At 38.2% G+C, this 22,421-nt stretch overlaps 2 protein-coding genes across 6 annotated transcripts in view; both read left to right on the forward strand.

The window, feature by feature from the left end:
* Positions 1–13,647, forward strand: part of mbnl3 (muscleblind-like splicing regulator 3) — a 31,484-nt gene extending 17,837 nt beyond the window's left edge. For 3 of the 5 annotated variants that reach the window (XM_067599527.1, XM_067599528.1, XM_067599526.1), the window contains 2 exons: positions 6,238–6,353; positions 11,127–13,647. In XM_067599527.1, the coding sequence (XP_067455628.1) occupies positions 6,238–6,353; positions 11,127–11,156 (146 nt within the window). In that variant the 3' untranslated portion in view covers positions 11,157–13,647. Of the gene's footprint in view, positions 1–1,886; positions 1,998–4,714; positions 4,810–6,237; positions 6,377–11,126 lie in introns of those variants that run through there. The other 2 variants (XM_067599530.1, XM_067599529.1) reach the window with 2 other exon arrangements.
* Positions 13,648–16,557: 2,910 nt separating this feature from the next.
* On the forward strand, positions 16,558–22,007 carry rap2c (RAP2C, member of RAS oncogene family). The gene is made up of 3 exons (XM_067599535.1): positions 16,558–17,482; positions 19,425–19,710; positions 20,323–22,007. Exons 1-2 carry the CDS (start codon positions 17,210–17,212, stop codon positions 19,701–19,703), a joined length of 552 nt encoding a protein of 183 aa, XP_067455636.1. The 5' UTR covers positions 16,558–17,209; the 3' UTR covers positions 19,704–19,710; positions 20,323–22,007.
* The last annotated feature ends 414 nt before the right edge of the window (positions 22,008–22,421 follow it).

Raw genomic sequence — 22,421 nt, forward strand, 5'->3', positions numbered from 1 at the left:
CGTATTTGTTTTCCCCACCTGTTTTTTTGCATAATGTAGCAGGATCTGTTCTGTTCGTGGTGCCCTCAGGAGGCTTTGGTAGGTCAGCTGTGTCAAAGCAGGAAATAGTAACTACACGTGGTAGTACGCAGTATACTTTGTGGATGGGTTAGTATGGAATGACCTTGATGAAAGACAACTGGAAGGATCATGCTGGTGGTTTCAGTACTGACACTTTTTACAACATCAATGCATTTTTCTACCATCTAGGCAGCCACTGGTTTTAGTTCATACCAGTACAACATGACAAACTTGTCGTACGTAGGACAGATAATATATCTCAGTCAAAGCTTCTTTTTTTTTTGTCAAAGAAGAAGTGTTTAAAAAACGTATGCATTTAAGGCATGTCTGACTTTCAACATTTGAAAATTAGAGGCTCAAAATGTGAAATCTAGAAATCTAGATATCAAGCAAATATGGATGTTTTTGATCATGAAGATGTGGTAGAGACTTTCACGAAAAAGGTTTTGTCTTTTTTCACACCTTGGATGTCAGAGGACTCTTTAACAGCATGGTTCACCAACACAGATGTTTTCACGTATTTTGCCTAATTAGATTCATTCTTAAGGTGCAGTCAAACCACATTTCATCTCAAACAGGAAAGGGTCAAGATGTATTTGCTTAATAAACAAATTGACTCAGTCAGTTCAATCTCCAGCGTCCAGCCAGTTGGAGAGAGGGGTGGGATTGACGTTCACAAAATATTGAATGTTTATATCCTTGTTGTATGACTGTATGGTGAAACAACACAAGCAGTAGATTAGGGGTGAGTGACAGAGCAACAATAGAGGAAAATGATAATAAAGTTTTTGATAAAAACCTGTAAAATGTACAACTTGTGGACTGTTGTTGTTAAACTGAAAGCCACACAAGTGCCTGCAGTTAACGCTGCAACCCTCCACACGCTATAAACCTTTTTCACAGCAGACATTTTGACTTGTCAGAAAAGCACAGGTGTTATTTATATCATTGACGGTTAAGCCATGAAAGTGTGACAGTGAGCCAGCATGCAGAATACCAGGACACTGAAACTGAAGCAGCTAAATTTAATTCAGCCATCATTAATTTAATTGTTTACACCTGTGCTTTTCTAATGTAACAAAGCTAAAATTACACCTTTATAATTCTTATTAGTTCATTGTGTTTGGTGACCTCATGTAACTTCAACCTGAGGACTAATCAGAGTGGAAACACCTGTGTGGGTGAGCCGGACCTTCAACAAACATTATACGGACAATAATGTTACTGTGGCAAAAAAATGAAGGTGGCTAAATGTTCACTGTGATGTGTTACCTCCCCAGGATGATTTTAAAAACAGTACTATACTGTTTGTTTATTTTTTTTAGATTCATTTCCTTTCTGCAGGTTTGGAAATAAATATAAAGGAATATGGTTTGTTTCGAAAATGGATCATCAGTTATGTAAAGTGAATTAAATTTGCAGGTAATTAGGTTAAACTCAGACAAACAGAAATTTAAGAAAAATATAATCACTTCATATTTGCTAAAAAATTAATGGGTCTTAAGGAAAATACACCTCAGATTATTGTGTCAGCTGCTGAAGGACATGATAGACGTTAATTTTGGAGCTCTCAGGCTTTTTGTCTTTTTTGTTGCAACATATCTGTGTGTCATCTCTGCCTGTCTGCTTTCTTGACATTACGAAGGCAATCACACTGATTTCCAATTTGTTAAATGACTCATGCTTCGTTCGGGCAATTCATTGATTCATGTGAAGTGTGTGCGAACACGCCTGGTGTGTGTTCATGGGTGCAGCCAGCTTAGGGAAGAAGGACGAGGGCCGGCAGTCGGTGCTCGTGCTGTAAGCCTCCCTCCTGTCTCTTGTAGAGCTTAGAAAACCCTCGACCCCGCTGGCAGCGGAGGGCCGCTGGGAAAAGCGGGAGTGGAGCAGTAGTAGGCAAAACCCCAGCTGCTTCCTGTCAGTGCCTGGACTCCGTGGTGAGGGGACTCCCTGTAGGCTCTCTCCTCCCAGACTCCACCTGTACAAGCCCCCTACAAACACCCCAAAACTAAGCTGTACAGGGACGGACTGAGCACAGGAGTGTAGAGCAGCATTTCCCAGTTTTATTAAAGTTGTGCAATGTAAATATTCACAAAATTGATTGTAAAAATATCCAAATAAATTGTATTTTCATTGTAGAAAACGTGGTGGTTGTTAGTGCAGATACTGTTGAGCAAACAGTTCACTCATTTTGTTATTTTTGTAGATGTCAGTTTAGTAGATTTAGTACTATACAGACCTTTTATCTCTGATAATATTGTTCAGAAATTCTATTATTTACTACTGAAATATTATTAACTGTGACTTCAGATTCAGAAAGCTACAGTTATCTCCCTACACAAACACACAGAGAAAGATATAGTGTCAGGTATGCTTAAGATGGTCAGATCGTAAAAGGCTTCTGAGGAGGTATCATCGTCTGTGTGTGTGTGTGTGTGTTTGTGTGTGTGTGCGCATGAGACCACCTCTTTTTATGCATGACCTGACTTGTCCTTGTGTTCTTCATTCATACCCCATTCGCCACTTCTGCATGCTGATATTATGATGGTAATATTATACAGTATAAGCAAAAAAACTTAGGAAGCAGAAAAAGGAAAAACGTTTCATGTAGGATTGACTCCTGCTGTTCTAAGTTACGACTAAATAATTTTCCAGGATTTGTTTTGCTGTTTGTGAGAAGAGAAAATATTTGCAGTGATTGTTGTCCAACATTCTGGACTCTGATTTCATTCAGTCACGTATCTTCTTTTTTTTTTTTAACACTGTTTTATTGTGCTTTTAACAATTAAAACTTGTAAAACACAACTATCCACATAAGAGACCATAAAAAGTATAAAGTATTTTGTATTTGTAATAAAACAGTATATGTTATATAATACAAATATAAAATACACAGAAGAGATTTTGAGTCTCACCAACAAACAGAAAAATAAAACAATGATTTTTTTAAAAAGGTGAATGTCTATAACATCTGTCAATAAACACATTAGTGTATCTATAGAGGGTCTGTCTGTATTCTGTTTCTATAATCAAGTGGAGCTGATGTAAAGAGTAAGTGGGTAACTAGTAGTGAAGATGGTGGTGTTCATATTTAATATTTCAGTTTCTGGTCTGGTTGAAGTCATTTATAAAAGGCGACTATGTTATGGAGAACTTACCCTCCTGTCTTTGTAATGAAAATGTTATTTTCTCTAAATCTAAATGCGTCATCACTTCTCTCATCCAGTTCTCATGAGTAGGGGCTGTTGCCTGCTTCCAGTTGAGTAGTATTATTAATATTATTGATATTATTAATATTAATCTAAGTGCCAGCAGACTGACAAGTGTTATCACATTGCACTCTTGACTAGCTTTCTCGTCACATTTCTATATTAAAATAAGAACGGTCAAAGAGGCTGAGACTGACACATCCTGATTTTAATTCCTGGTATGGATCCTGCATTTCTCATACTTAACTTAAGCAATATAAGCGTATTTTCATTAAACCCTCCCTGTCTGATAAATGTACACATCCTGCACATCCTCCAGTTTGTTACTCAAACTTTCTGTTCTACGTTTTCAGCCTCCAACCTGAAATAACCCTGATGACGTCATCACGGTTATCTTCTCTCTCTTTTTTCACAGGTTGAGTTACTTGTGAGCTGATTTTAATGTGTAAAATTGCCTCTTTAATTTGTCCCAAAATTAAACAAAAAACCTGTTTTGGATAGCAACGAAAGATATGATGCAAATCACAGGAGCATAAAGTTATACAAAACTTTTATACTGTAATTAATGTAAATTATTAATGTGTCCGTGTTGTCTTTGTTTAAATGACATTTATGTGTTGAATGTAAAGTTTAGCTTTTGAAACAGTCACTAAATCAGACACAATCACAAACTATCGGTGAAAATAAGTTATTTTTATCTGCAGATTTTAACCAATATGATTCATAATCATTCTTAATCATTTTGCTCATCGTGCTCGATTATTTGAAAACATAAACGTAGGAGAAAGATGAACTAGTGTCATGTTATAGTTTTTTGTTCTTCCTTGTAGAGCTGAAACATTAGTCGATCAACAGAAAAAAAAGCCAAACATTTGCTGATTCAAGCTGCTTTTCTCACTTTTATATGATTGAATATCAGTTTTACTGTCAGTTGGACAAAACAAGTTATTTGAAGACTTTGGGGTCTGGGAAATTTAAATTTTTCATTATTTTCTGACATTTTTAGGAGAAACAATCGATTAATCATAAAAATAATAGATTGATCGATAATGAAAATAAGTTGTTGTATTGATCATTTGCTCTCTTCATACACATGCCTCGTCCATCCGAATACAATTATCAGATACTCCGGTCTGATCAGATTGTATGACTGTGTATTGCCTTGTTTGGTTAACTACCATGTGTTGGTGAACGATGCATTTCCTTTTATTTATTTTCTAACTGGTTTGGCTGATTAAATATGTATTTTTCTTTATCTCTTATTTCATTTGCATGTGTCTCGGTACTTGTTCAAATTCATCCTGGCAATATCACTTGACCTGTGCCATGACTTTTGAACCTACACATTTTGCCATGGTAACCATATCATTCCTGTTCCCCCCCTCCTCCTCCTCCCCGCCCACATCCTCGTCCTCTGTCTTTCGTCTGACTCGCCTGAATAAAAGTTCCCATGATGCACGGTGCCACCACCTCCACTGTTTCGTCGGCCTCGACCCCAGTCACCAATGTTCCTTTCGCTGAATCCGCCGCCTCGAATCAGGTTTGCTCTTTCATTTCAGTTCTCTTTTATTTTAGCTCTGTAGGCTCCGAGTCTTGTCCTTAGTCGTCTCTTATGAGTTTAAAGAAACGCCTGCCTGTGGTGTCTCACGTGTGTTATGTTCACCTTTCATCTGTCTTCACTTTTCAGGCTGTTGTGACGTGAGCAAATGAAAACAGGATTTACCCTGAAATAGGAAACTGTTTTCATCTAAAATGTCAGTTTGAACCATATCTTGCCACACTTTCTGTCTCAGTCTCATTGTTGCTCTTTGTAATGTGAGTGTGTGACACTTCAACGCTGACATAAATGAAGCGCCTTAACTCTCGTCTTTGTTATAATAAAATTTTCCTCAACATACAGTACGTCTGTCACGCAGATTAGGACATATTTCATGGCAAAATGTTCCCAGACAGTTTAGCAACAGACAACGGCTGAACAATACTGATAAAAATAATGGTAACACTTTAAGTCTGTTTAAAATGAAGTAATAAATTTTTGTAACGAAACTTGGCACAGACGAGTATGACGCATCACTAAACTGACCAGCTGAAGAGGTAGTTTCTTTTAAAATACTCATAGAAATGAGCCATATTATTAATGGCACCTATTACAAGGGATTATCGCCAACAGATCACAAACATAATAAAATAATAATAATAAATAATATTACCATTGGTTTGTTTTTCTCTTTTCTTTGTTCCTGGTTTCTGCACACAGTCAACATATAGTGTGAGTCAGTTTCTTCTACCAGGAGACATCTGCTGCTGTTCATTTTTGTACAAATAAAGGCTTAAATGTTGCATCTACTTTTGTTTGGCCGACATTTCTCTTATCACATTATTTCCCAACTCCCACTGCTCATAATACAGAACACTAGTTTACTGCAAAAACCACAGAAAACAACTAAAGTCTCCATCGGAAAATAATCAGGAATGGTCACGTTCTTCTTCTTCTTCTTGTCTTTTTATAGACTAAATGATTAATAGTGAGCAACAGCTGTATGACACCATAACTTCTATTTACATGAAAGAGTTGATAACTACCAGTTCAGTTTAATTATAGCATAGCTTTTAATGGAGAGTTTTACTGTCACATGATGGTGAGTGTTTTCCATCTGGCATAAAGAATGAAATTTAGGGGGGAAAATCTGAATATGAATATGAATTAGTGCAAAATAGCACAAAAAATACTGGCTGCTTCAATCTAAAAATAGGAAATGTATATATTAGAAACAGTTATTCAAACCCATATTAGTCAAAACTTTCTACACTTGTTTTGGTTGTAATTTGGAAATCTGGCTTCACATTATAAATATTTTGCACACTAACTGAAGCTCACTGAATTTTCTCCTACTGAAGGTTTGAAAGCTCTTTGTGTCGGTAGAAAATCACAGCTCCTCCCTTCACTCCCTCCCTTTCTGTCTTCCAGTAGACCCCTCTGAGCTTCTGACTCCTGATCCGGTGGAGCTCCAGTGCGTTCCCATGGAAACCCATTTCTGTCCCGTCCCCAAACTGCTGATGGCGGCTCCAGTGGCCCTAAACTCAGTAAGCCTTTCCCGAAACGCCAGTTAAAAGCCCCCTGAAACCTGTGCACTATGAGGGCGGGTCATCTTTTCTGAATGCAGCGAACATGTGCCTCACCTACAGTGCACGCTGACCTGAGGGGCCGATGTGAACCTTCGCACGAGATATTATAACAGTTAGGAAAGCTGCGACGGTTCACGCAATACAAGCCTGGACGTATTACTGTTGCTTTAAAGCAGCCATCTTGATGCATACAGACTTGAAGATCAGGCTGAGCAATAGAGCTCCCTCTTTCTTACAGCCATACATACCAACACCTTAAAAGTGCACACACACACAACACACAACACACACAACACACACACACATACACACACACACACACTGAAGACTAAATGCCCTTTATGGGTTGGAGCCATCTCGTAAGGCGACCCAACACATTTGACTGTTTCCAAAGTCAGAAACTCTGAAAAAGCTCATCGAACGGCAAACAGACCTGCCGCTCTTCAACCCGTCAACGTGTTGTCAAGTCGAAAGAGTGTTTCATATCATGTCATGTTTACGTTTCAAGATGGCTACAAATGTAAAAAAAAAAAAAAAAAAAAATTTGAGTTGTACCATGTTCAGTTTGTTCTCATGGTCTCTCTACTCTCATCTCGCCTGATGAAACGTCAGTGAGTCGTCGTTTATTTGTTTGTGCCTTTGATTTATCTGCTCAGCTGCAGAGGAGATTTTAAAAAAAAACAGTGAAGAAAGACTTAATAGATGACGGCATACAGTGAGAGATGACGTCATGTGCAATTTAAGGCAATATCTGTCGTTTAAAAATAACTGTATGTTAGCCTCTAGCTCCTGTTGTAAGAAAATCTAATTATTACAGTGACCCTCTTTAAATTTACACTGTTCGTTCTCAACTAAGATTTTAATCCCCATTTTCTCGTCCTTCAATTTCATGATCAATATCTGGTTCTACTGGATATAAAAGCAAATGAGATATTAACTTTTATGTAATGTGACAACCTTTAAAAAAGACAAATTGGCATAAATTAAGGATATAATCACTATTGAAGAGGCTGAGTTGAGAGATTTTTAAGAATGTGGTTGTTTATTATTTGATTTAAGTGACAAGCTGCCTTAAGCAGGAGCGGTCATGTTCTCTATGTGAAGGTCTTTTTATGTTTAACTCTTATCAGTAACGAACCAGACAGGTCAAATCATTAAAACTGTTGAATTTGAGCGATGAAGTTTCGTGAGTCGTGATGTCTGATCGGTGATTGTTGCTTTGGTCGTGCCAGGAAATAGTCTGTTTGTCCTGTTTTCTCCATGATTTGAAATCCAAACATGGTGTTGGCTTCACATACCGTGTAAAAGAATGACAATCTACAGGCGATAACTTCTTACTGCAACAAAATTATCAAATTTGTGAGGGTGGAAATCTAAGATTACCGGCTTTTTTTTTTTTGAAATCTTAAGCTTTACACCTGAAATCTGAATTAAGACAGAAGCTGGATTTGTTTCCTGCTGTTGTGCCCAAAGACTGTTCAGTGAGTGCCAAGCGAAGCGGCGGTATATGCAAGGAGCTCCCCCGTTTAATGCAATACCCGAATAATTCCTCCTAATAAATGTTTCCTTCTCAAATGCTTAGATTTTTTTTTTTTTTTTTTTTTTAAAAGAGGCAGTTTGTTTGTGTAATTCCCTCCTTTTGTGAGGCGTTTGGATTGAATAAGTGGCACAAGATTTTTATGTTTTATGGCTCTTCAGGGAGAAAGCTTAGAACTTGAAAATGTCCTGTCTGACTTTAAAAATGTGTCGTCGTCTTTTTTACTGATGTGTCCTTTATGTCAAAAGTCGTCAGACTCTAAATACAGAAGCCACAGTTGTTATGAGTGGAGCTGAGTTGTGGTTAACTCGTGAGATGGAGGAATAAATCACCCGTTTGATGTCTGGTGGTTAAAAAAGAAAAAAAAAAAAAAGAAATTACATACCAGCTGGATTTTTTGGTTTTCAAATGTCCAGGCAGAAACTGCTCTGCAGGCGTATAAAATTGAACTTAACAGCTTTGGAAACTGGGCTGAAATCACTTTTATCCAAATTCAAATGTGCCTCTTTCAAGTCTCCTCAAACCACCACTGTCGATACACTGTAAGAACAGACCAGTGCTCACAGATAAATGTGTTATTTGGTACATTATTAAAGTAGTAAATTACATCTCTGTATTAGTTTCTTCTCTGAGACAGCTGTGCTGTCTTATTGTTAGTGTAAAAAAATAAAACAGTGAGTTGTGTGCATACGTACGTGTGTTGAAAGAGACAATGAATCACATATTTGGTTAGTTGTAAATGCTGCAGATATTACGGCATTTCACACAGAACATTATTCATTCTAGATAATGTTATCGTGTCGTGAATGTATCTAATGCAAAAACTCTAAACATGCCCTTCTAAAAGGTCGGCATGTTGAAATGTAATGATTCACTATATATAGACTCTTTCTGAGGTCACATAGGTACCATGCTGATACTGTGTTAAGACATATAAAAGTATGTGTATTGTTATATAGATTTATATTTAATGTCAGTGGGTGGTGTGACTACTTTTAGAAATATCTTTCACTCTCAGAAAAGGTAGAGCAGAATTGTACTTTTTGAAGTACAAATGTACACCATACAGGTACATTACAGTACCCTTTACTGCAAGTCAGTTTTTGTACCCCTACTGTACCTTCAAAAGTACTATTATGTACCCAAAGTGCCCAAAATGCACCTATAAACAGCGGTATAATCATTGGGCAGAAAATTGAGAAAATCTGTGTGACCCTTTTTGTTTTTAGTTTTTTTTTTTTTTTCTTTTTCAAATGATGTCGACAGGCCAGTTCACGCTGTGCTGCAGTGCGCTCTTTGTCTGCGGCGGAGGGCATATACAGAAGTAGACGGTATAGACAGATCGTTCAGTCAGAGTCACTAGTGACATGATCCCTCACTGGCTTCCCACCCCCTTAACTGTTGGATAGGGCCAAGCTGGAAGCGCCGCTGTCTAGGTTCGACCCCGAGTCTCGTCGGATGAGGGCGGTCGCCACCTGGACGTCTGATTCAGTGTGTCGCCTGTAGGAACTGAATTAGTACAAATGTGTCCCTTTAAAGGAACAGTACGCTTATTCGCTTTTTTACTGAGTTAGATTAGAAGAGAAATACTTAATATCAACAGTTCACAATGGAGGGCTGCAACTAACATTTACTTTCATAATTGATTAATCTGTTGATTATTTTCTCATTTGACTTATTAATTGTTTTGTCAAGAAAATGTCGATCCGTGTTTCCCAAAGCCCAAGAACACGTCCTCAGATTTCTAGTTTTGTCCCGACCAACAGTCCACAACACAAAGATATTTAGTTTACTATCAGAGAATTTGAATTTGCTTTTCTTAAAAAATGACTCAAAACCATTAATTGATTATCAAAATAGTGAGCGATTAATTTGATATTTGGCAACTAATAGATTAATCAGCTAATCCTTACAGCTCCAGCACTATGTTTACTGTCTGACATTTTATTTGTGTGGGTGTGAAAATTTATCCACCACATAATACCATAAAAATGGAGCAAAAAAAGTCGTGTCAGTAGCACTTTCTGATAACAATCCCACAATGCAATGCATCGCAATTTATAGATGTGAAAACTTCTGTTGTGCGACTAAGAAGCAAGAGTCCAGCATGCGATTAGCTTAGCATAAAGACTGGAAGCACTGGGAAACAGCTGGAAATGTCCAAAGGTTAAAATATCCAACAACCAGCAACTCGAATATTTACTAATTATGTTGAATCTAATCTATTTAATTAGCACATAAAGACCAATGTAAAAACAACAATATATTGTGGTGGGAATTACGTGACGTCACTGTTTCTTGACAAACAACAGTCAGACACAGTGACTATCTGGAATCTCGTTGTCACTGTGAGGTTGCCAGGCAACCAGAGATATTTTTTTTACATTTCAGCTTTTGTGTGGATTAATCAAAAGAGATATAACTTGTTCATTAGTGAGTTTTAGAGGTGTTGGAAGTCAGATTATTTTTAACCTCTGGACAGAGCCAGGCTAGCTGTTTCCAACCTGTTTCCAGTCTTTATGCTAAGCTATGCTAAGCTAACCATCTCCAGGCTCAAGCCTCGTATTTCGTGTACAGACATGAGAGCGGTATCAATCCTCCCATCTAACTCTTGGAAAGGAAGCGAATAAGCGTATTTCCTAAAAATGTATTTGTTCTTCTTTAAACTATCATTTACTTTTTACATTTTCTTTATTTTATCTCAAACAGTACGTGATTATCTCTAAAGAAATGTACTTTTCAGTACAAGACTGTACATCTCCTTTACCTCCGTGTTTGAGTGTGTTGAGCGGTGGCCGTGACGACAGTTTTTCAAATCTTTGAAGGATTTAAGCAGAAATGTTCCTCTCTTAGTCAATGAAATTGATAATTCGAATGTCCGGGCAAATTGAGTTTGTCTAAATCTTACAGCTTTGAAAGACTAGTTTTGTCCAGCCAAGAAAACCCGTCCCTCTAGTCTTAGCCTTTGTCTCCTCCTCTTCTCCTTCACATCATTATGCCTTCACTTACTGCTGTCAGCTGGAAATAACAGAATACTTGATTAATAAATTGTGCCTCTTGAGGGCATTTGAATTCTAAGTACATTTAGATGTATGTATCGATGCACAAGAGCGTGTTAGTGAGGGGAGTTACGGTGTGGCACGAGAAAATTTCAAATTTGTTTTTACCTCTTTCCCTTTCTCATTCTCCTTTAGGGCCAACTGTACTTTTACATACATTCATGAATCATAACTCCTGGAATATGCAAAACGCTCTGCTCATTGTCTCTGAGCAGATCCTTTAGCATGTGGACAGTTAGCATACTTCTGGTTCCCGGGGTGCAAACAAAGGGCCTTATTTCTCGTTCACTGTATAAAGATGTGATAGCTGTGTATAAAAATGACATGTATTAATGGTAAGTTTAGCTTTTTTTTATTTGACATTAAAAAAAAAACACAGCATGGAAACAAAAAAAAATCATTTATACATAGTTAATAGTTTGTGTAGACCAACAAGAAAAAAGGTATAATATGAGAATCTACATTTGTATACAATGATGGAGTCATTGTTAATGGTAATAGTTGCTGTTGCTATGGCAACAAAATGACAACATGGCTACCTTTCTATTATCCTAATTGTGAATTTTTTCACATGAATTGAAATAACATACATCACTAACTTATTCAAAAAGGGAATGTCTAATTAGTTTGTCTTGTAATTGCGACATGATTAAATATTTTGTATGGAAAACTTAAATTCCTTGTAATATCCAAAGGTCCTTAGGGGAGATCAGGTGTTTATTTTGTTTTGTTTATTTGACCTTAATTGTTATTTTTGTTGTTGTACATGGTGTTTTTGAAAAAAAAAATACGAATGGATTTTGGCTTTTAAAGCAAACACCTATCTGTCAGGGAGGTAAAGAGGCTTTTGGACTGAATGCAAGATTTGAATTCATCTATTTTCTGTAAAATTCAAACTTCTCCTCCTGCAGACCAGACGGGCGTCGCTCAGATGTCTGTGTTTGGAGGTGTGAGCTTTCATTAGTGTTTCAGTTTTGGCTGAGAAGGTGGTCCAGAAGTCTCTTCCTGCCCAGCTGTGCTGGGTGATGTCGATCCTTGCCGTGGTGTATACGAATGTGTGATGTTCACCTTGTTTGCACTTATGTACATAACTATGTCAAAATACTCAAAATTTATTTTGAATAAATATAGATAAAAGAGTTGATTAAAAAATCAAATCAATGTAGCGTTAATGATGAGTATGTCTATCATTTTATTATAGTATAAAAAGATTGCTTCATGTCTTTTTGTTTGTTTGTTTGTTTGTTTGTTTGCTAGAGCCCTGTTCTTTGCTAAGCGTGACATTGCCTAGCTCTAAACCACAAATGGTTTGCTTTAAAAAAAAAAAAGAAGCTTTTATCGGTTAATTTACAGAAGCAATTTTGGTCCAATAATGTCTGACCCTGACATCAAACAAGAGAGGTGGATTAAAAGAAACAGTCAAGCTGGAATATATGTGATAAACCAGTGCTTAACTTGTCTATAGCTCATGAATACACAACAACATGCAGGTGCACACAGTAATGCATCAAAATGAAGCACAGAGTAGCTCCACCTGCAGGCTGCCTGTAGAAAAGCAGCCCGGAAAATAAGATCGGATATGAAGATCAGATTATAGAAGGACATTGGTGTGAGATTTGTACACAGGGTTTAAAGTTCACATTCATTTCTGTCATTTTGTGAAATTAGTTATTATTTGCTCCCTTGTTGTCATTATCCAAAACAATAATAAATCTGAATTCTCCTCAGGATTATAGTCAAAATTGCAAACAACCTGGTTTTCCGATGTTATTCTCGCAGCAGCAGCAGCAGCAGCAACAACATCCTTACACGACTCTGTTCCTGCAGATTTGGACATGTGATGCTCTTCAATTTGCTCTTAAAGCCAGCGATTTTGTTGCCATGGCACTTGTCCTAGTGGTGGATTTGACTGAGTCATCCTGGTGAATCGGTTCACAGCCCTCTTGACTGTTGAATATTGACTTGAAGCGTCTGTGCACAGAGACGGGTCTCTGTTGGACGTGTACCCAAAACTCACCAAAGCTTCTCTACTTTGACTCACCAGCTCCCATTTATCACTTCTGTCTCAATGTATGAGGGGAAAAGTACTTGTGGAGTGGACTTAACCAACATAATGTGGGTTTCCAGTCGCCAACATATGCATATTACATTGATTTTATTCTGTAATTGATTAATTGTTATCATCATTTTAAAACAGTTCAGTTGTAATTGTGCCTTTATCATGCAAAATGTGATTTTTTTGTTTTGTTTTGTTTATGCTCTACATTTAAATCTCAAAAACATGTATTGACTGTGTGTAAAATGTGTCCCTTTATTTTTAAATCCTTTTGTTGGTGAGCTGTTATTAAATTGGGTACAATCGCTAAAGTGCCAGACTGAACGGCAACATGTGGACGGTGACGAGGGCCAAAGACTGTTCAGGACTAAGCCATATGAAAAAAAAAAACTCTTTCTGACACTCTAGGACAGACTTGAAAGTGACTGCTGTTTCTTAGTCACCTATCATTTCACTCTGTTTTCTGCTTGTGGTGCTTGTATGTGCTGCTGTGCTACATGCCAATTTATTTTGCAGTGTATAGCTATTAAGAGTAAGTTACTGTGCCTATGATGAGTTCAGCGATTTCTGTTTGACCTTTAATAAAACACATAATTGTGATCCTCTTGTAGTGTGTTTTGTTGCCGTCCTGTCATACATTTATGGATTATAAGGTGTTTGTTTACCTGTGAATGACTGTTGATTGTGTTTATATGAAGGTTAGATTTACAGGTGCACTTGCAATGTTGAAATAATGCAATATTTAGACCTTCTTAACTACAATGTTTAATTTAAATTACAGCTAGCATATCAGACCAAATCAAAGTACTTCTTGTTGTTCGACATCATAGTTGTGTGTAATTATAGGAGTACGTTTCCCACCGTGACTGAGCTAAAAGTTAAAAGCAACAGAAACAAAAACATGAAAGATGAAGTGTGATGTGATGACGTGCCAAGAGGCAGTGTTTCACTGCCTCGTGTGGTTGAAAGTTTCAAGTCCGTTGCACGTCTTATTTATGTCCGTTGTGCATCTGATTTATGTGGTTTGGGTTGGGTTTGGTCAAAAGTACGCTCTGTTGCACCTGTAACCACAGGCTGAGCTTCATTCTGGTCGTGCTGGCGTGCCACTTATCACGTAGCGGTAACGGTGGCGGAAATCTGCGTTGATGTTGAATCTGCTGTGGTGAATTTTAAATTCCATGTGGCTTATTTGTTTACTAGTTTGACTTGTTTATGACCTATTTTTGACTTTATTTTTGATACACGCGGTGTTTTGTTTACTTGCCACACAGGGCCAGCAGGAGCAACATGTACTGTTTCGTGTGCCAAAATTCAAATATAGTGGAAACCAAACCCACCCAGTCAGGTTTCGGAGCACACCCACTCATAACAATGATATCACGGTGTACTGACACACCTGGAAGTACACTTTTACATCACTGCAGCAACAATAAGATTTTCAATTTGTGTTACTTTGCTCTTTAAAGTGGGGTTGAATCAGAAAGAAAGATAAATTAAATCACTTCCTGTGTATTTCTTCCCAACATGAAAGACTGACTTAAATGTTTTAAATGCACTTTTATCATCTGTATACAGAGTAAAATATTGTACATGTATTAATGTGTAAATGGAAAACTCTAGTTATTACTATCTAGTGTTGTATTCATTTGTATCTACTAGTATTTTGTTTGTATCTGATTAATAAATGCTTAAATTGATCAATTATATGAACAGTTCTCACATTTCAAGGCATTCAGAAGTAACTATGACTAATGCAGCCAAATACTGACAACAATGAGATTAGTTTCTGCATGTTTTAAAGGACGGATTCACAATTCATCTCTTAAAACAACAGTTGGGAGCCCTAATGAACACTGAAGCAGGTTTTTCTTGCTATAATCATTCCTCATGTTCATACTGACCATTAGAAGATCCCTTTATAATGCACTTACAATGTAAATGATGGTGAACAAAACCCACAGTCCTCATATTGAGCAAAAATGTACTTAAAAGTTCATCCAAAGCTAATATGAGGCTCCATCCTTCCAAATGAGTCAAATCAAGTAGAAATCTTTCAACCTTACAGTCTTTTTAATGCCAAGTTCCTCTTTTTGTTACGATACTTCCACTGCAGCTCAACAGGGAAGCGCAAGGGTGGAATTTGATGCTAAAAAGACAAAAAAGAAAGTTTTTTTTTAAATTACTGTGTGGAAACACTGTGGGTTTTGGCCCCCATCACTTACATTGAAAGCACATTTGAAGTGGATCTTTTGAAGTAATCATAAGTTCAGTATGAAAGAGCAGCAAGAAAACCTCTTTCAGTGCTCATATGGACACATGACTGTTGTTTTAAGACAGACTTGAAAAACTGAATCTTTCTTTTAATATTTGAGAAATTAAATACTCTTTTATTTCTCTTCTTAGACTGTTTTCCTTTCTTTTCATTTTTGCACGGCCATCGTATAAGCACTACCTTGTGTGGTTTAAAGTTTCAAGTCCGTTGCACGTCTGATTGCTGTGGTTAGGTTGGATTTAGTCAAAAGTGCGCTCTGTTGCACCTGTGAACATATCCTTTTAGGGACAACATTGTGCATCAACACCACACTGAATAAATTCAGTAAAAATAAATAAATGAATTTACTGTGCTATTATGGTAATGTGCATGCTGGCTCACAGCTAAATTGGACAAAGCAATACTAATGTTATTAGCTACACCTGTGCAAGTCAAAACATCTGCTTGTAAAAATGTGAATAATTCTGTCACTTATCCAGCATGAAAACACTATTATAGACACTATTATTTTATGTGTCTTTATGTCTCTTTGTTGTGGCTACTTGAGCCAGGTCATAACAGAATATACAGTAACCACCTACTATATGTATATAAAATAATGTCATTTTTTTAACCATTTAATATTCATCTCAGCACTCTTCACTTCTTTACTCTATTTATATCCTGTTATATCCTGAAACAGTTTCACCTTTATAAAGTCATTCCTTGTGTATATTTCTGAAGATTGTTGTGTATGAAGTTATTTTTGTGTACGTACACTGAGAGCCACTGAACCGGGGTCAAAATGCTTGTATGTGAAAACACACTAATAAAGATGATTTTACTCACACATAACCGGAACGCAGCCGGTGTTACACCGTGTTTGGTGACCCATCAGATTCTGTGACCTGTAAAAAAAAAAGAAAAAAGAAAAAAAAAAAGATTCTGTGATCTGCAAGGTTGGAAGAAGTAAAAGTATCAATACCACAATGTAAAAGTAGTTCATTAGAAGTAAACATCCTACTTAAAGTACTAAAGTACTTTAGTACTTTAAGTAAATTTAGCTGGTAATACTTATATACTTTTAAATAAGTATGATATTAAATGCATGATTTTTACTTGTAATTAAGTATTTTTTACATTGTGGTATTGATACTTTTACTCAAGTAAAGGATCTGAGTACTTCTTCCAATATTGCAGGTCACAGAATCTGATGGGTCACCAAATACGATGTAACACCGGAACCGGAAAACGTAGAAAAACACATAACCGGAAGTGTTGTTCCAGTTAGCGGAAACGAGGCATTTAGACTTAGGGAAGCAGTTGGAGGAGAAAAATATTTTCTTTCTGTAATAAAACCTGCCCAGTGCGGTGTTAAACACACACTGGAGCAGCAACACTGCAACCAATGGACCCTCGGAGTGTAATTTTGACTCTGCGGTGCGTCCGTCGATAGCGCACACCGGCGCCGAGTTGCCGGGGCCGGGAACCAGAACCAGGCCCGGGGGCAGACGGACGGGCACAACCCAGCACTGTGCTCAACGACACCGGCGGAGTGTGTGCGGAGGAATTGGCATGCTGTCGGTAAGGGGAAGAGAAGCACCGTGTCTGTAGCCAGGCAGCCAGTCCCCCCCCCCCCCCCCGGTAAACGCTTGAAGCTCGAAGCATGGGACTTACCGCCAGCTAACGTTAACGGAGTTAACGGTCAACTTTTCCTCTTCTAGCTAACAAAACAACAAGTATGAACGCTGGAGCCGGGTTAAAGTGAAAGAAGAGGGGTTACTATACATCACCTAACATTTGCCGTTTGTTTAAAAGGCCTGATAAATGTTTCTGGAGCGAGTATAACAGCGTAGCTACGTCGTTAGCCGCTACGTTTAGCCTGCCTCCCAATCGCCCCCCTCCCCTCAAATGAAAGAATATAAAGTTGTCGTGCTGGGCAGCGGCGGCGTCGGCAAGTCCGCGCTGACCGTCCAGTTTGTCACCGGCACCTTCATCGAGAAATACGACCCGACCATCGAGGACTTCTACCGCAAGGAGATCGAGGTGGACTCGTCGCCCTCCGTGCTGGAGATCCTGGACACGGCGGGGACGGAACAGTTCGCCTCCATGAGAGACTTGTACATCAAGAACGGGCAGGGCTTCATCCTGGTCTACAGCCTGGTCAACCAGCAGTCCTTCCAGGTAGCCTGCCGTGCAGCAGCTCATTTCACACACTCATAACTCAAAGATCCCCTCCAGACATGTTTAATGTATATATAAAATACTCCACTTTGAATAATAATTTATGTCTGACATAGTTTTTCCACAAAAAGTTAAATTATATTGTTAAAATCACCTCCTTCTCCCTCATTAAAAATCAGAGAATCTATGAATATGCACATATAGTTAGTCAAGTTAAGTCAATTTTATTTGTATAACCCAATATCACAAATTTGCCTCGAGGGGCTTTACAGTCTGTACAGTAATACACCATCCTTTGTCCCTAGAGCCTCAATTAGATTGAGGAAAAACTCCCTAAAAAACCCTTTAATGGGGAAAAAATGGAAGAAACCTCAGTAAGAGCAACAGAAGAGGGATTCCTCTCCGAGGACGGACAGTAGATGTTGTGTGTGCAGAATAGAACAAGAAAGACAAATTAGAGAAATACAGCATAAAGCAGGATAACAAGATTATAATGGATTTATAATATAGGAAGAAGGTGATGACCTGCTGGACACAAGATGTCTCCTACTTGGCTGTAAAGTCATTTCTAAGTGTTTGTGCACTGGAGGCTTCAGGTTTCAACATCACACTTGTATAAGTTGAATATTGAACCATTTTTGTCTTCCAAACTATTTGTGTTGTCGCAAATCATGCCTGTAGGTCCGCCCCTTAAAGTCAGAGTTTCAATGAGCTCAGAGAAACTTTTTAAGCAGATGAAAGTGAAAACAGCTTTCTAGTGTCAAACTCTGCACAAACACCATTCTGCACAGTGAAGCTCAAACATTCAACTGAAATAACAAGAAGAAAACACATTTTTGAACTGATGGGGACTTTAAAGTGCACATATGTGGAAAAGTGGTCGGTCAGGGTATTAAGTTGCTACATAAAGGTGTGATGTATAGTGTTCATGTTGTTAGTGCTGCTATTTCAGATCCATGCACCATCCTGTGACTCCTATTTACTTAAGACTATTGCTAATGTCGTAAAGTTAAAGTAACACACAATGTGTGTACTCATGCTGTATTAGCATCTTAAAACAGGGGATCAATAATACCTTATTTACTGCAAAACAGTGATCTACTGTACATCATCATCTTTGTAACTGCAGAGGAAACTGTCAAAGGAGTCATTGTTTTTATTTCTATATTGCATTTATTTGCTACACAATCAAGTGATCAGTTTCAACTGAGATTATAGCCAACAGATATGAAATAGTGTTGAACTAGAGATAGATAGATAGATTAATTAAAATGTTAATGGATCCAACTATGACGTAAGAAAGGTAAAAACAAATGCAATTAGTGGCAATTTATGTATTTAAAAATGGTAATAAATATATGTGTATGATTGGGGGGGGTCTTAGGTAGTGACCTCATTTAGGATCTTAGTGGTCTGAGGGCAGAAGCTCGTCCTGAGCCTCTCGGTGCTGGTTTGGTGTATCCGGTACCTTCTTCCCAACCGCAGCAGGGAGAAAAGGCTGTTAATCTGGGTGTTTGGGTTCTTTAATGATTCTCTCAGCCTTATTCTTGTAGAGACGGGTGTAAATATCCTTTAGACAGAGTAGAGCACCGCCTATTGTATGTTCAGCTGAACGAACCACTCCTTGTGGGGCCTTGTGGGCCTGTTCGGCGCTGTCTCTCTGGCTCTCTTGATGGTGCAGTGGTAAAAATTTGAGGGGATACCCAGAATTTCCTCAAGCGTCTGAGGTGAAACAGTTTCAGGTTTAAGGGATGATTAGTGACTTTTTTTGCATATGCTTAATTTTCTCACTTTTCTAGTGTGAACTCACTGCATAAACAAAACATTCTTATGGAATTAGGACACAACTGTAGTGTTTATACTGCATTTTTACTCCCGCCCTATAAACTGCCTTGTTGTTTTCAGGAAACTAACATGCTCATGTTCCTCTTCCATCTTTCAGGACATAAGGCCAATGCGAGACCAAATAGTGCGAGTGAAGCGCTTCGAGAAGGTGCCGTTGATCCTGGTGGGGAACAAAGTCGACCTGGAGTCTGAGCGTGAGGTCGCAGGGTCAGACGGGCGAGCTCTGGCTCAAGAGTGGGGCTGCCCTTTTATTGAAACTTCTGCCAAGAGCAAGACCATGGTGGATGAGCTGTTCGCCGAGATAGTCCGACAGATGAATTATTCCACGCTGCCGGAAAAGCAGGAACAGTGCTGCACAGCCTGTGTGGTACAGTGAAGAAGAGGTACGTATGCTGGCGTTCCCATCTTCCTTTACATGATTAGATTCGTACTCGGGTCGCGCCAAAGAGCCCACAAACACAGCACAGTTGGCTGCTCACTAATTTTACAAAATGTGATGAAATGTCCCTGCAGTGCCGGTGTAAAAATGGTTCACAAGCTGAGGAGAAATGTGACACATGGATGACTGTGTGGTGTTTCAGTGCAGTGCGAGGGAGAGGAGAGGAGTGATTCGGCTGGAAGTGAGAAGGACGAGTGGGTGGTGCTGCTCTGCACAAACCGTTGGTTTAGCTTGTTATCATAAGATCGCAGAAAGTATGTGGCATGAAGAACACAACTGTCTGAGCAGCTCAGGGGCGGGAGGGGGGGAAAAAAGCCCCCGAAGAGTAGAGACTAATGAAGCAGACAGTCCTGTGAGCCGAGCCGTAGAAAGAGGAAAATGTAACATCCTGAAAAAGAAATTATGTTCCAAAACAGGAAGCTCACTTTAGATTCTGTGATGAAATGCTGCCTGCGCCAAGCACAGCTGACACAGATGCACAGTGAGAAAGCCAGTTTTGACCTTTTAGACCTGTTGTATTAATTATCGGCTCTCCTTTTTTCTCTGTTTTTAATAGATGCAGCATCTGTCTGGATCTCCACAAGCATTTTGATGAACCATGAACAACCAAACTTTTGACCTTACTGACAAAACTTCACCGTAGCTGAAGGTGAAGTTTCTGACTTTCTGTCACAGAGCGTCTGACTGGAAAGACGTCGGTCCTATTTTTGATATCATAACTGTTAGAGACGTTTTCTGCTGCAACCTTAACGGCCTTTGCGATGTCCCAGGATGGAGCTGTTCTTCAGAAGACAGACTGACTTGGAGCGAGCTCGGACGGCCATCTGTGAATTTCAGTCTCTCTCTCTTTATTTTTTTTTTTTTCCTCCTTTTAGTCGGAAGTATCCCTGAAGTAATAAGCAAGAGTGTTTGTGAGGTTGCAGCTTCTTTTTAAAGCTGCTTTAAGCACTATTATATACTTTATTATTAATTGTATTATGTCTCAAGTTTGGAGTTTGAAAAAGTATTTGATAATATTGACAGATTTTTACTTTTAAGCACGCATACTTAAGGAGCTCATGAGCAGCCAGTTTGTTGCTGCCCAGGTGTACTGCTCATTTTATTTAGGAAAAAAAAAGCTTTTTAGCTTGAGGAAACTTGATTAAACCTGTGACATTTTCATTAAGGGATGGTCATTTTATCCACCCAGCGGCATAAATTTCAAGAATTTCCTCTTCTTTTAATCGCAGTAGCCTGAGGCAGCCTAACTCATCCATAAATATGCATGCTCAAAATTGAAAATGTCCTACTAAATCAACTTGAAGTGATAAGAAGAGCCATTTTACTGTTTTTAGCCTGAATTCTGTCAAAACATCGGAAACATTATCGCTGTGCTGTACAAGGCATGAACCATGCAGAGGCAGGTCTTCCAATTTCCCGTTTTCTTGAGGAGTCTCTGTCGGAGAATGATTTTGGAACGACCGAATGGAAGCTCTCAGTGCATATTTGTGTTTGACTACATGATGTGTGTTGCTTTAAATCCAGGAGATGCTGATACGTGTCATCAAATAACTCCAGCTGCAATGTGGTTTGATAAAAGTTCTGGCACAGTTACGCAGATTTAACATTGTATTATTATTTTTTCTCTCATAGTAACCTATTTATTAAAAACTAATGACATGGGTAGCCAGTTTTAAACATTTAATTTTATACTAGGTTTTCGCTTTTTGTGACTTTTCAGGATATATGGTATATTGTTTTTTTGTTTTTTTTTTTAAGCTGAGAATTTAACAGAGCCTTAAATAATTTCTGTTGCACCCTCGTCTCACGTTTCTTTTTTCTCTCTAAGATAAAACAACTGTCAACATCTGGTAATAAACTCGCTGGCCTTTCCGCTTTCATTATGAGACACAGTTAAAGTATTTTTAATTGACACACCGCCAGTTCTGTGTTTCCCTCGATCTGATCATTTCTCATTTCTTTCTCATGTTTTCTGTCTAGTTCTCTGTAGCAACAGAGACTTTGGTGGTCGTACGGTAGCCTTGTCTTCTTGTTCATGCTGCTGTGAAACATGTTAAAACTTTTGTTAAACTGGCAACAGTCGCATAAGATTTTTGTGCCTGTTTCGACCAGTTTTGTAAAAGCCCTTGTAGAGCTGAAATGGTTAGACAATTGGCACAACTGTTTTTAATATTCGATTTATTGTTTAAGTTCAATTATTAAGCAAATATTCTTGAATAATACTTTGGTTTCAGCCTTTCAGATGTGTGGATTTGCTGCTTCTCTTTGTTATGTCATTAAAATTAAATATCTTTGCATTTAAGACTGTTGATCAGATAACAGCCAATTTAAAAACGACAGTTGCAACAGGCTTTTTTTTTTTTTTTACCATTGTCTGACTTTTTATAGACTAAACAATTAATCCATTAATTAAAAACATTTATAGATTCATTGATAGTGACAATAATCATTACATAAAGCCTTAATTCTTTGTCAGCAACCATTAAACACCACATTCTCATTTTATAACTTTTATGTTGTAAGTTGTAAACAATGAGTGAAAACATCATTTTTGTACAAACTATGCCTTATATAGTACGACCCCACATAATGACGTCACTGATGTGGTTCAAAGTTCATTCATGACCTTAAGGAAACGGCAGTTGGGTAAACAGT

Source organism: Thunnus thynnus, chromosome 9, assembly GCF_963924715.1.
Source record: "Thunnus thynnus chromosome 9, fThuThy2.1, whole genome shotgun sequence".
In the NCBI taxonomy this organism is placed as follows: domain Eukaryota; kingdom Metazoa; phylum Chordata; class Actinopteri; order Scombriformes; family Scombridae; genus Thunnus; species Thunnus thynnus.